Source organism: Microtus pennsylvanicus, chromosome 21 (genome assembly GCF_037038515.1).
Source record: "Microtus pennsylvanicus isolate mMicPen1 chromosome 21, mMicPen1.hap1, whole genome shotgun sequence".
NCBI classification, from domain to species: domain Eukaryota; kingdom Metazoa; phylum Chordata; class Mammalia; order Rodentia; family Cricetidae; genus Microtus; species Microtus pennsylvanicus.
In genome coordinates, this window is record NC_134599.1 from 31,493,453 (window position 1) to 31,508,605 (window position 15,153).

General features: G+C 48.7%; 1 protein-coding gene across 6 annotated transcripts in view; it reads left to right on the forward strand.

Moving 5' to 3' along the window:
• The window catches only part of Mta3 (metastasis associated 1 family member 3), a 121,848-nt gene extending 112,524 nt beyond the window's left edge, over positions 1-9,324 (forward strand). For 2 of the 6 annotated variants that reach the window (XM_075955655.1, XM_075955649.1), the window contains exons 17-18: positions 4,276-4,467; positions 6,022-9,324. In XM_075955655.1, the coding sequence (XP_075811770.1) occupies positions 4,276-4,433 (158 nt within the window). In that variant the 3' untranslated portion in view covers positions 4,434-4,467; positions 6,022-9,324. Of the gene's footprint in view, positions 1-607; positions 846-4,275; positions 4,468-6,021 lie in introns of those variants that run through there. The other 4 variants (XM_075955652.1, XM_075955654.1, XM_075955651.1 and 1 more) reach the window with 2 other exon arrangements.
• Positions 9,325-15,153: the final 5,829 nt, after the last annotated feature.

The following is a 15,153-nucleotide window of genomic DNA, read 5'->3' on the forward strand; positions in this document are numbered from 1 at the left end:
TCAACCCCAGAAAACAATGTGTAAAGGCTCCAGCAAGGAAATGGGGAAAATCTGCCTTAGTCTCTTTTTCTGTTGCTTCAGTAAAATGCATGACAAAGAAAACTTAAGGTAGAAAAGGTTTATTTGGCTCACAGTTCCAGGGTAGAGGGCACATAGTGAGGAGGTCAAAGCAGCAAGAGCTGGACGCAGCCGGTCACAGGAGATCTAGAAGCAGGAAGAAGACAGAGTGAACATACTCAGTCTCCTTTCTGATGCCGCCCACAGTGGGCAGATCTCACCTCGGTTGACACGATCAGATCATCTCTGACATGCCCGTGCCTGGAGGTCCTCCGGCTTCTGGAAAACTGCCTCGGCTTAACTTTCTGATCAGATTTATCCGTCTCCCCATTAGTGTGTCAGTTTTTGTTTCATATATTTTTAAATTCTGTTGCTGCATGTGTGTGTATATGCATATATTCCTTTGATGTCTTTTCAACATTTTATCACTAATAGGTGATCGTTATCACTTCTTATCTAATAATCCTCTTTCTCTAATATGAGTTTGACCACATCACTTTTCTTTTTTCTTTTTTTTTTTCCGTTTCTTTTTTAAAAAAATTGTTTTTAGGGCCGGAACGATGGCTAAGCAGGTAAAGGCACTGTCACCAAGCCTGTGACCTGAGTTTGACCCCTGGGACCCTCATGGTGAGAGGAGAGAGAACCGACTCCTGCAAGTGCCCTCTGACTGCCACACGTGCACTGTGGTACGCACATGTCTACACACACACACACACACACACATTAATAAAATGTAATGAGAATTTTATAAAAATATTTAAAAATAATAAAATGTAATGAAAATTGTCTTTAGGTGTTCGTTCTGTTTTCGCACTGTCGGAAATGAAACCCAGGAGCTCATGCATGTCAGACGAACATCCCGTTCCAGCATTTTCAGTTTGTCGCTCTTTTCAGTTCTTAGTGTCGAACCCAAGTCCTTCTGCATGCTAGCCAAGTGCTCTTTTTCTTTCTCTTTCTCTTGAGACAGTCTCACTGTGTGGCCCACTCTGGCCTCGAACTCAATCTTCCTGCGCAGTTTTCTGAGTGCTGTGACCACAGGCCTGAGCTTCTTAATGAGCTTTCTCTTGTTTTATTAAGTTTGAAATGAAACGACTCAAACAGCACTCCCAAGGCCAGTGCACATCATTCCATCACAGGTTTGAAAAGTCCATAAAGGGATATTCTGTTACCATTTTAATTAATTGGCTACTTAATTAATTAAATTTTGAGGCTGGATCTCTGTAGCCCAGGCTGGCCTGGAACTCAAAGAGATCCACCTGCCTCTGCCTCTTGAGCGCTGGAATTAAAGGTGTGTGCACCATGCTTGTCCCTCCAGTCCTTTGATATTTATGTGTTTATTTCTTTATATGTTAGACAGGGTCTTACTGTGTAGCCCTGGCTGGCCTAAACTTTCTATGTAGACCAGACTGGCCTGAGTTCACAGAGGTCAACTGCATTTGCCTCTGGTGTGCTGGTATCAAGGGGGTGTGCCGCCATGCCTGGCCCCTCCTTTTATAATTCTGAAACAGGGACAGGCATGGTGGCACATGCCTATAATCCCCGCACAGTCTGAGACAGTAGGATCACGAGTTCAGGGTTCGTGTAGGCACACGTCAAGTTCAAGGCCGGTTTATATAGTGAGACGCAGTCTCTTGAAAGAATGAACCACACCACATTGTCAGCCATTGCAGCTTTCTCTATAGCTTATTTAACATGTTTACAGCAAATGGTTTGATTCTGTGACTGCTCCTTCTAGCAACTAACTCTCGCCGTTATATTCTACTGACATCTTCCCTTTGGTCATTCTTCCATTTTCCTGCTTCTCCTCTGATACTTAGAATACCAGTCACCGTGAGTGACAAACTGCAGAGACTCTGGCTTCTATTTTCTCTGCTATGTCCTCGGTTTTGCTCTAGCAATTCGATAAATGGGAATCACCTTGATTCTTATTTTTTACCCTTTTCCATTCTCCTCAGGGGGAGGAGGTACATGTATCTGCGTGCGTGCTTGCATGCATGTGGGCTTACAGGTGTGTGTGATGTGGAGGTTGGAGGTGCATGTGTCTGTGTGCATGTTTGCATGCATGTGGACTTACCAGTGTATGTGATGTGTGCGTATGCTGGCATGCGTGTGAGCTTACCAGTGTGTGTGATGTGGTGTGTGTGTGTGTGTGTGTGTGCTGGCATGCATGTGGGCTTACCAGTGTGTGTGATGTGGTGTGTGTGTGTGTGCTGGCATGCATGTGGGCTTACTAGTGTGTGTGATGTGTGTGCATCCTGACATGCGTGTGGACTTACCACTATGGGCTTACAGGGTGTGTAATGTGGAGGCCAAGGTCAGCGTTGGGAATCATGAGCAACTCTTACACCTCACTGAGGCAGGGGCTCTCAATCAAGCCCAATGTGATTAGTCTTGCTAACCAGCTCTTTCTGGGTATCCCCATATCCCTTTGCAAGGCTGGGATTACAGACTATGATGCCAACCTGGCATTTTTTTGTAGCTTCTGGAGATCCAAAGTCTGGCCCCTATGCAACTACTGAGCCATCTCTGGAGGCTTAAGCAGTGGTTCTCAACCTTCTCAAATGACCCTTTCACAAGCGTCACTAAGACCATTGGAAAATACAGATAGTTACATCATGATTCATAATCATAGCAAAACTACAGTTAAATAATTCTATGATTGGGGGTCACCACAACGTGAGGACCTGTATTAAAGGGTTGTGGGATTAGGAAGGTTGGAAATCACTGGTTTCAAGAGCAGAGATCTTTAGATTTGCTTAGCCTCGTGGTTTTCAGTGGGGAAAATGTTGTTAACCCAGCCCCTGTAAGTCGGTAGAAATTAAACTCCCAATTTTCTACCTTCCCAACACAGGTGCTGCTAATGTCCCTCCCATCTTCCCAGTGAGCTTTGTACCTCCCTCTGTGCTTCCAGGTCAGGAACAAGCCTGTGATGGAGGGGGTATAAGAACATCTGAGGGCTCCCCAAGTCCTTTTCCTTTTTAAGGTGTCCTCCTCCAGTTTCCAGCTGTATAGGCAGCCTTAAACTCTCACCTCTGCTGACTTATCCCAGCTAGACCACAGCTCTCTACCTGAGTGAGCTTCCTTCATGTCATTGCTGCAGGAAGCCAGCAGCTGAGAGTAGCCCTCACCTAGTCCCCCTTTGTCTTAGGCTCACAACCTCATCACTACCTCCAAAGAGTTGGGGGATTTTGTTATGGTTGTTGTTGTTTGCTTGTTTAATTTTGCCAAGATTTGATTGGGCGAAGAGTTAGTCCAATATAAATTAACCTACCATTCAAGGAATCAGAATACCATCACCCTTCCATGCCTCTCCACCTTGGCTTTCCTGGTTTAAAAATTAAAAAAGAAAATCTTGCTGTTCATGCTTTATGAAAACTCTTTTGTTGCTTCCCAGAGGACACTGGTAATGTCTTGGCTTTTATGTTTGATCTCTAGCATTTGAGTTACAGATTTTTTTCTGGTTGCCCGAAGGCTGGCAGAGTGCCGTGCCTGCCTAGCACAGGTGAGGCCCTGGGTATTGCAATACTGCAAGAAACACCCACTGGGGTGTTGAGTTTAAGTGGTAGCTCAGTGGCTCCAAAGGCCAGCATCTTGATACATGCACTCCTCGGAGTCCCCAGAGAAGCTTTCTCCTGTGTCTTCCCCAGAGGGCACATGCTCAGCTGCCTGCACTCTGGAAGCTCCCCGGGAACGCGGCTGAAGGGTCACCACTTAAAGCCCACTCACCTGCTCTCTCAAATGCACTTGACACCTGTTATCACAGACATACACAGCCGTGGTGGGAAGCAGTCAGTTGCCCGTGGACTTGGGCTCCAGAGAGCCCTGGAGTGCTTCTCCATCCCCCGTCAGCTCATCTTACTTCCATTGTCCCCCTCCAATTCCTGGTATCACTTTCTGAGCCCTTTGAGGACTCTTTGAACTGGGCTCTCAGGTTCACAGTCAGCCTTAGGTCTAACTTTTGGGCACGTGCGTGCGTGTGTGTGTGTGTGTATGTGTGTGTGCATGTGTGTGTGTGTGTGTGCGCACACGCACACGCTCTCATACATGCATATATGTGAGGCCACACATAGAAAGGACAACTCCCTTCACTGGGTTCTAGGGATCAAACCCAGGTCATCAGACTTGCACACGAGCAAGTGCCTGTTACCTCCTGAGCCGTCTCCCTGGCCCGGGTCTAGTTTCTTAAATACACAGTCTCACTCGCCATCTGCTTTCCAGCCTCCAAGATTCGGATGGTGAATTCTCTGGTTTTCGGAAGGGGAGGACATGAACTCGGAAGCCTGCAACTAGAGACTGTAAAAGAGATTGCTTTTGTGGCATCGGTTGGTCAGAGGGCAGAGTCTCCGAGTCCACGGGCTTCAAGCACTTCTGAGTAGTCAAACCAATAGGGAACATTTGGCAGAAAACAAAGTAAGTGCTCATGATTCGGAGTTAGCCATGGCCGAAGTGGCCAGTGTAGATGAACACATTTGCGCATGAGCGGAAAGAGAAATGACCCAGGCTACCTCTAGGCTTGGAAGGAGACCTGGGGATTAGACCTTTTCCTGGGGCGTCTGCTACTGCTGCCTTGTGTGCCTGGAGTCCGGAAGGAAGGAAGGAAGGAAGGAAGGAAGGAAGGAAGGAAGGAAGGAAGGAAGGAAGGAAGGAAGGAAGAAAGGAAATGACAGCCCCATGAGGGCCGATGGGAGCACTGGGACTCGGCTGGGATATTTAGAGGTGGTGTGTCTCAGCCAGTGTGGGGAAAGCGGGTATGAGCCTAGACTCCATATTCCGAGCAAACAGCTAACAGAGAGGGTTGCTCTGAACGCCAAACAGGTAAGTTCGGAAAAACTTCACCATGGTAGGTCAGAAACATGGCCTCTGTGTAATATATTCAAGCAAGTGGTCCTTTTCTGTTGGGACGAGTGAATAACAGAGTCCACACCAGTGGGAACTGGTGGTGTGGGAGCAGACTTCTGTGAGATGTTGGCACGCTCATAACTCAGACATTGAAATATACTCTTTTTGGGCTGTTACTAGAACATTGGGCTGGATGGAGAATGGGAGGCTCAGTGGAGTGGGAAAAACTTGATCTGAGTTCAAATCTTGCCTCTGGTGTACTCACTGTGTGGCCTTAAGCAAGTGCTCAGTCTTTCTGATCTCCCTAAGGTTCCGGCAATGGTTAAAGCAATTACATAACACACAAGAGGACCAGGAAAATAGCTGTTTATTGATTCTGAACCGAATTTGAGCCTCTTAACACGTTTGATGAGTCCCTGTTGGATACCAGGCTATGCGTATGTGTTCCCAGAACTCTCATGAAGTGATGCCCTAGCTGAGCCCCATCCTCTGTCCCTCAGGATCAAACCTGTAAAAGTAAACATTTTGGTTCTGCTTGGGCTGCGGTGAGTGATGGGAGAAAATGTCCAAGCATCCTCCATACCCTGCTATGTCGTGGAACACAGCAGTGATAATGCTGGCAGCCGTGTCTGCTGCTCAGTTCGTTTCTGTCACGTGTCCAGATGTGCAGTGTTGACAGAGTCAGGGCGGTTCTGACACTGAGACACTTGGGGCTCCAAGTGTCTCCTGCAGAGTGTATTCAAAACCCCCGAGGGTTGACATCACGATGACCACAACGGCTGAAGACAGTGTGGACTGCTCCCAGGTGGGCGTGCTCACTTCCTCCAAATCGGCAGGAAGTTCCGTACGTTCTGTGGATGAACACAGAACCACTGGCCAGGGGGGCAGTGGCCTCACCAGCAGCCACTGCACCAGCACCCAAAGCTTAACTTTGATGCTTCTGTGTCACTTGGACATTTTCTTGACCTAGGTGAACTTTCCCTTTGGTCTCTCTCTAAACTATACTGTGAGCCATCTTTTCCCTGGCAGTTGCCCTGATGGTGGGGAGGCTTCTGCCCCCTGGGTTTCGTTTGTTTCCACTTCCAGAAACCATTTAGCCTTGATCTTGTTTCTTCCCTTCTCCAGAACTTACCTGCTGCGTGTCCGACTGAGCTATCCCTATTCCATCCTGTTCTTCAAGACCTGCTACTATTCCGCTGGTGGTCACAGCCATGCCTGGAGAAAAGGTGGCCCCTTCAGTGAGAGAGCTCCGTGTACAGCCCTTGGAGGCCTCAGGGGGCAGGGAAGAAACTGTAGGAGTGCACAGTTCCCATCTGCGACTCCATGTGTGTGCCAGTGGCACCTAGCTTCCTTCCCGGAGACCTTGCTGTCCCAGACTGGACCTGTCTGAGAACCGAGACAAGCAGAGAGCTACTAGCCTCCTTGCTTCCTAGTTCCCAGCTCCCAGGAGCAGCTAGCTCAGCCATGGAGGCTGCTGAGAGCCTGGAGTCCCACTGCCCTGCATGTGTTCGTCCTACTGTTTCCTGCTGTGAAATTATGTGCAGGAGGGATGCGGTGTCTTTCTGAGTGGCTTCCCCTTCAGAATGTGCCAGTGTTTCTGCCGTTCACAATACTTCCCTGCTGTTGTACTTCTTGGCTTTTTCTCCGTAGGCTGCCTTTCTCTCCTCACCGGGGAAATTACTGTTTCCTATCCGCACCCTTACAGGGTTTGCTCCTCCACTCTGTGGGCCACAGGGTCTGGGGCACAGACACTTCTTGACCTTGGCCAGCCTGCAAGTGACTCTCAGCATCTGCTTTGTCACTGGAGAGGAACTGTGGTTAGACTGGTTTCCCTTTGGTCCTGGAGAGCTCTGCAGAGAGCAGGCGTCAATCACGCCAAGCGTACACATCACTGTGACAATCTGTTGGCTTACTGCCCTCTTCCCTTATAGCTAAACCAGCTGACAGAGCCCTATAGCCGGAGTGGAGGGGTCCTTTAGTGGGTCACAAATCTCCCCATTTTATTTTAAGTAGACTCCGTTGGGCCTGAGGGTGGGGTAAAGGATAGAAATCCTATTTGTAGGTATGAATCTATGTAGATGGCTTTGTGATTCCTTCTCCTGCATTTTTGTGAGCATATATACAGGGGCCCCTGGAGACCTGCCTATTTTACCGCCCTGGCTGCAGCCCTCAGTGACATCCCAGATGGCTCCTCTGTCAGCCTCCACACTTAACTGCAGTCACCAAAGTAAGTCCCTGAGCAGAGGACGTGGCCACCTCTCCATTAGCAGGGACAGGCTGTGGAGCCCAGAGTCCCAGCACTGTGACGGACAATTCGAATCTGACCTTGTGGCCACCTTGGGGCTTGGGGCTTGAAGCAGCTCGGTGGCTGATAGGAGGTGCTCCAAGCAGCTGGTTGCAGGACACAGTGGCTGCAGCTGGAACTGACCTCCCCACACCCACCGAGAAGAATAAGTTATCACAAAGATGATGATGGTGAAATCTGGAAGTCTGTGTTCCATGCAGCAGAGAGAAAGGGTGTGTGGTTGAGGACAATGTCGGAGTTCCAGCTGCCTTGTCCCTTGTCCTCTCCCAGTACTCTCACTGGGGAAGAATTGCTTTTCTGCCTTTTTTTTTGGCAGGGTTTCTCTGTAACTTTAGAGCCTGTCATGGAACTTGCTTTGCAGATCATCAGGCTGGCTCAAACTCACAGAGATCCTCCTGTCTCTGCCTTCTGAGTGCTGGGATTAAAGGTGTGTATGCCGCCACCGCCTGGCTAGGAATTGCTTTTCGTCATAGGCCTCAACACAGCTATGACAAGTTGGCACTACTGCTGGGCCATGGCTTGGGGGGTGGGGGGGCTGGGTCAGCGGTGCTCCAGGAAACGTGCAAGTGGCTGGTGTTTCCCTATAGAGTTCCCATCGGAAAAGACCCAAGAGATGGAGCACTGGGGTATTCCCTCTCTAAAGAAAAGGAAGAGAGAACACAATTATCTGTCTCTGGGCCTGCCCTGGGTTTATGTGGCCTACAGACACAGGGAGAAATGCTTGCCTCCCTGCTCACCTTCCTTTTTACCCTGTCACATCATGGGTGACTGCTCACCATGCTAACACTCATCTTGATGACGGAGGCCTCATTCTCTCTACCAAGTCCAAGAGGTCCGGAGAAGGTCCTCCACAGGGCTGGTAGAGGCACAGGAGGCCTGCCCTAGCCTAGGTCACAGTTAGCTTTGGGAAAAGCCCCGCTCATTTTGAGCACCATGGATCCAGAATGTTCCTTCTCTCCTTGTATGTGCGAGCTGCCTCTTGCAGCCCCACCCTCCCTACACAACTAAGTGTACTTGCTGCTCCTGGTAACTGGGAAGACACAGAATGCTGAAGAAATGCTCCAGGAGAAATACGAGAGGCTCCAAGGGACCCCGTCTTTTGTCTTTGCCTTTCTGAGCACTTGGTGCTGAGAAGGTTTCCCATCACGGCCTTTCTGGGCCCATAGTGTTGCCATCGTGTGTGCCAATGGCATGTCCCCGTTGCTCCGTGAGCAGATGAGTAGACGAACTGAGGCTATATCTTCACAGGCCTTTAGTAGTGCTAGTTCCCCGGGGAGGATACAAGAAACTGCAAGGCTTCCCTTCTGTCCCCAGACATTAGCACCACTCTGACAGACTAAGGGTGTGCAAAAGCAGGGGACCCAAGGAAGTTGCTGGAAGCTCCCACAGTACTGCTTTGTCTGTGGCCCAATGTCTGTCACTCAGGGCTCAGCCAGGAAAGCAAAACTTCTTTTTAGGGTTTGTACAGAAACAAGAACAGTAGGGGAGAGGGGAAGTACAGTGAAGAGGCCAGGGCCACTGGGAAGGAGCCACAGCCATGAGGAGTCAGAGAGGGGAGAAGGAACTTGGCCTCTTCCTCCTGCCCTATAGATTTCTGTGGGTGCCTCCCACTAGCTGGCTCCAGCCAGAAGCCAGCTATCCTGGGAACATGCAGGCGCAGCTCCCAGCATGCAACAGAGGAGAGCAGGGGATGGCTGGTGAGCATCCCTGCAGCAGGTGCAGCTGTGTCTGCAGAGCCTGGCAGTTCTGAGACCTTGGAGAAGGAGGCAGAAGAGTGGCCTGCTTGGGTTTTCATCCTGCTGGGGAGGAAAGAGATTTACTGGGAGGAAGAGAAAGCCTTTCCTCACAGCTGTCCCTGCTTTCCTTTGAAGTAACTTGCCCACCCAAGCACCCTGCCTTGTGCTTCCTTCTGGAAAGCCATGTCCTGGTTTCCGTGTGCCCCACCTGCCTGTTCCTCTCCTCTGAGTCTCTGGTTCCCCCTTGTCACGAGCACTAACCAGAGCAGGCCTCAGTGCTCGGGAAAACTCTCTCCCACGCCAAGCCAGTGTGGCCTGTCTGTCTGTAGGAGAAACTATCTATCTGTCAGTTTGTATTGTGTTTCCAATAAATTTCTGAAAATCCTGCCTGGTGTCACGGCGTCTTTTACTGGGTGGTTCTGCTCATGCTCCCTCCAGACTTTGGTGTCTAGGGGACCTCATCTATGGGACTCTGTGCCACTGCGTGCTCCCAGGGTCTAGGAGAGGTAACAGACCACCCCCAAACTCTCAGCCACCGTTCTCCCTGGTTGAATGTGCTGTTACTGTCTCAGCAGCCACATCCTGAGAATGTGGTAGCTTCAGGAAGCTGTGCCCTCAAATAAATGACTTTGTGTCTCTTAGGCCTAGAGGAGGGAGCAACAGGCAGATCTCGCCCCATTGGTCACCCAGAGTCACTTCTGCACAGCTGTGGCTAACACTGCATCCTGGGAACACTTGCTGGGGTGCTTGGGGAGGTGCAGAGGAAGTTGCCATGCTCTGGTGCAGGGCTGCCATGTCAGGTGACTGAGCGTACTGCCTCAATTGCCCTGCTGAGGCAATTATAGGATAAAGTAAGTGGAGACTCACAAGAGACCCTTCCAACCTGTGTGTAGGACCCTGGTTTGCTGGGCTACATGATAGGTGATTAAAAAAACAAAAGCAAAGGAGAGGGTGTATTGGTTGGGGTTGCTTAGATATTGTTTATTTTTAAAATAAGCATTATTTGGTTTTGTTCAAATATGTATGTATGTATGCAGGTGGGTTTCTATGTGCCACAGAACATATGTGGAGGTCAGGGGATAGCTCCTGTAGCTCCCTCCTTCTACCACGGAGGTCCTGAGGCTAGAACCCGGACAGTTAGGTTGTCTGCGTGCACCCTGCACGCCATCTCTTGGGCCCAGGAACAATAGACACAAAGGGGGATTTAGTACATTGGCCCCTTGTCAACTAGATAATCACATTTCCTTATGTCATTCTTACTTGTCCAATGAAAGCAATAATAAAGTCATAATGCCACCTAAAATGGAATGACTATCTCACATTCAACCACAGATATACTATCCCTGACCCCTGAGAATAAGTGTTCACATCCATTGAGAAATGCTTAGCTTTTTAGTGTCCTGTAAGTTAGGTACGATGATATGTATTTACAGCACCTACATGTGAATATTATCTCACTATTACACTACACAAACAAAAGAAAGCAAATATCTGCTTAAAGAATAATCATTCTTTTATATAGCATTTTATTTATTCTTTGATCATTTCATGTATGTGTACAATGTAATTTTATCACATCCAATTCCCTCTGGACATTGTCCCCAACTTCATGTTCTTTTTTTCTCCCTCACAACCCACTGAATCCTATCTTTGGGGTCCACATGTGTCAGGTGTGGGACCTGCCACTGGAGCAAAGGTTACCTGCCAGCAGCCACACTCCCAAAGGAAAATGACTTTCTGGGACCTGGATGGCTGGGGGAGGGGGGTTAAGAGCACTGCTCTTGCAAAGAAGGCAGGTTTGGCTCTCAGCACACACATGGCCACTAACAACCCTCTGTAACTCCAGTTCCAGGGGATCTGGCACCCTCTGCTGGTCTCTGTGGGCAATGCATACACATGGTGCACAGATACACCCATAGGCAGGACACCTATACACATAAAAATAAACCTAGAGTATTTTTTAAAGAAAAGAGAAATGACTTTTCCTCCCTAGCAGCCACCAGCTGCCAATAGCTCTTCAGCATGGATAGCTCCTCATGGGCCCCGGCCCCATTCATGCTGGAATATCGACTGATCTTGTACAGGTAACTGCAGCTACCACGACTTCCTGAGCACAATGGCCGTGTTAGTCCCAGCATTCCCCATCCTCTGGCCCATACATATTTGTGAGCCATGGGGTTGGGGAGATTGTTATAACATCTTTAGGACAAAACACCCACAGTTGCTCTCCCTCAGCACCTGACCTGTTAGTTAACATCTCTATATTAACACCACTATTGTTTGTTTTTATCCTTTACTATTTGTGTTCCTTTGAGCGGCCCGCCACCCAGCTCCCAAATAATCACACAGGGAGGCTTACACTTTTTCATGAATGCCTGGCCTTAGCCTGGCCTGTTTCTAACCAGCTTTTCTTAAATTATCCTGTCTACCCCTTGCCTCTGGGCTTCCCTCCTTCTCCACTTCCTGCCAGCTAGTTGCTGACTCAGCCTCCTGACTCCAGGTTAATTTTATTTAATCAAACAAATGTAACACGTCTTTGAATCATTAAACACATATTCCACAGCATAAACAAATGCAATACATCTTAAATTAATATTCCACAACATCCTGACACTACAAAAAAGTTTCTCTAATCAAGGCTGATGACAGCGGCACAAATGTATGGATAGAACAATAAATATTTAGAAGGTACTGGACAACATGCTATTCGGCAGGACAACTGTAGCAGGTTCCCCTCTAGAACTTGTGCCTCCCCCGCCCCCAGCCACAGGATTCTGGGTAGCAGGCCTCATATGCTACCCCATAATAGTCATGCCATTTTTGCCCCAGTGGGCACATCTTGGCAGATCAGTACTGTAGCATGCAGGTTTCAGACAAACATAGTTTTAACAAAAGAAGACAGAATCACCCAATGGCCGCTGCATCATCATGTCTGTAACTGGTGGCATGGCCTTACCTGGTATTTATAGCTTACCTTCCTCTGGCGCCCGCTCTGCATTTCCTCCGCTCCCAGAAGCCCCTCGGTGGGTCTCGTTACTCATCCCTTCATGCCTAAAGGATCTGGGCCATTTATCCGCCCACTTGGATTGGGTTGTTGTCATTTCCTATTGACCTTAATGGCAACACTAAGAGAGTACACCCCAAAGGGTCTCTTGCACTCCAGATACTCTACCTTATTTCCTTTGTGGAAAAGCAGTCCAGTTTCTTCCTATAGTACAGATCAATAACTCTTCCCAGTGCTGTGACTTCTGCATTAGTCTCTTGACTCAGAGATACCAGGAGCACAAAGCATCCAGGATGAAGTCAAACCTACCTTCCAAATCATCTTTTAAAACTTAGATTCATTTATTTAGTGTGTGTATGCTGGTGCACATGTTCCATTGTATGTGTGTGTGTGTGTGTGTGTGTGTGAGAGAGAGAGAGAGAGAGAGAGAGAGAGAGAGAGAGAGAGAGAGAGAGAGAGAACCTGTAGGAGTCAGTTCTCTCCTTCCACCATATGGGTGTTTGGACTGAACTCAGATTACCAGGCTTGGTAGCAAGTGACCTTAACCCACTGAGCCATTAGCTGGCTCTTAGCTTTCAGTTCAAAGGAATGTTTGCTTGCAGCTCCTAGAAATATCCAAAAATGTCCTCATACCCTAGAGCCAAAATTTCTCGGCTAAGGGAGCATAAAGTCACAGGAACAGCACTGTGGGTGCTTGCGTCTCCAGGCCCCTTTTGATACCATGCTCAGGGGCTCATGGGTAGGTTCTTCTCGGGGAGCTGGTTCTTGTATTCCAAGAACCAGGTGTTTGATCCTGCGCCATGCCCTAGTGTCTCACCCTACAGAGCCAAGTCTTTTAAGAATCTTTCCTTAGAGGTCAGCATTGTCCAAATGTCATCCCCTAGCTGAGAGGGACCTCCTCTATCAAGGACACACCTTCCTGCTACACTCACTCCTTTAGGCCTTTACAGTAGGGTATCCAGACTCAAGCCAGACGAACACTTACTCGCTATGGAACCTGGAGAAAGTCACCCAACCTCCGAATTCTCATCTTCAAAATGGGACAATATCTTTCTCAGGGCTAAAGAAATCAGCCCTGTGGTCTTAGAATAGAGTGGTCCACAGTGCTTATCACTGTTAGCTCATTCCTACCCTTGTTCTCGCCTCTCCCTCCTCCTCTCGGGCCACAAGACGACAGAACACTCAACCCACCAAAACCTCAGTCCTCTGCTTGCCTCACTTTCTCTCCCTTTACTGGCAAAGAAACTGAAAGAGAAGACGTGTGTCTCCATTACTTCAAATCTCAGTAATGCCTCAACCCATTACACTACTTTATGGTTTCCATTCTGCTCTGGTCCAGCCACTCACAGAACTTGCTGTCAATAAAGTCACTAATGACTGTCTAAAGCACCAAAAGTCTAAGTGTCATCCCATCCGAGCGTCTCGAGCACTCAAAACTGTGGCCACCCCTCCTAATTTGCATTAACCTCTTTATGATCTACTCAGAGACACAGTGAGATACTGCTCCTGGCTGCCCCACCCCCACAGGTTGGGCTTACACCCCTCATCTTCTTGCATGTTGGGATTGCAGGCATGGACCACCACACCTAAGCTTACAACTTTTCATGTCTTAGCAAGCTTTTTTTCCCCCAATATAGTACTGGTCTATATTTTAAAACTATAGTACTAAACTATATACATATACTAGATAGATAGATATAGACAGACAGACAGACAGACAGACAGACAGATAGACAGATAGATAGTATATTACTATACTCTAGTATAGTAACATGCACTAGGCTTCCCTGCATCAGGTAGCTAGAGGGCACTTTTGAAAACGCTCTGTTCTTACACAAGGCGCACTCCCTTCACAAATGGTGGTTTTTTTTCCATCTTTTCTAATGGAAATTTCTCTACTTGGGCAAAGAGATTGCCTTCCCTAATGTTCTCTTTTCCTCGCTCCAGCCCGCATCTTCTATTTAAAGCTTTCTTCTGAACATTTTTCTGGCTCTTTCATTTTGTGTGTGCCCCCTACCTGCAGGGACTTTTAAAGAATGCTTCTTGGTCCACTTTACTCTCTTCCTGAGAATGGCATCCATTACCATTACCTCTGCCTTCCCGGTCCAGCTCTGATGGTACTCCTGTGTGTTGTCTCCCTGGAGGCTTGCACACCCTGCACCGAGACTCAACCCTCTATCCTCTCCTCTAAACCTGCTCTTCCGCCAGTGTTGTCACGAGGCAATGCTCACTCTTCAAGGGTCATTTTCCTTGCTCAGCCTGGTAGTGCCCATAAGCTCTGATTTTGTGTGCCTTTGTCAGGAATCGTGGCCTGAGGTTAAAGGAGAGTTCTCTACTCTTCACATAGCCTTTAGCTATGTGGGAGGCCCAGAAAATGCTGGGTGAGCATTCATGACTACTGGCTCTTTGCTTTCCTGCCCCACTCACCCCTATGTAGGAATGCTGGGAGGGAAGCAATGGATGCTGCTGTGTTGTACCCTTGGTAGGAGCAGCTTATACTGGGAGAAAGGCTACCAAGTGCTGGCCCGTACTCACACAGTATGAACTAGAGCCCCAACATGTCCAGTTCACCGTGCACTCCCTACTACTGCTCTCCTTACTGTAGAGAGCAGATGTAGAGTTCTCCATTGTTCTTCTCCCTTGTTCCCTTCCTGCTCCCCGCAGGTACCTTCCTCTCTGGTGCTCTGCTGTTGGCTTATTTCCGTCTTCTATTCTGTAGCAGACAAGGACCAGAGTCGTGGATTCCACTCCACAAATGGAGGAGCATGTCCAGAGAAAGGTACACCGGGCCAGATCAAGGGGGCCCTACTTTTCCCTGGTGATCACAGTGGCAATCTAAGGTCTACCTACGGCAGCACAAGGGCTCCTTCAGAGAAGGCAGGCCTGGGGAACTTGGGGGCAGGCAGCAGGAGGGCTGGCAAGCACCAGGAGGGGCGCTGGCAAGCTCAGCAAGAACCTGAGCTTATAATCAGAACCACAGGAAGGCTCCAGGGCTGGATGGGAGCTGGGTCCACACCTTCCCCAGGGACTCCTTAAGGCATCCCTGTGCCTGTTCTAGGCAGGCAAAAACAGCAATGCAGACATGAGAGTATCTCAACATTTCTCTTACATTAGATTGGGCTGAAACAGCCAGCTAGTTTTAGAGATGGGGTAGGAGGCCCAGAGAGAGGTGTTGGCAGAAAGATGTCCAGAAAGGGGGCGGGGGGAATGAA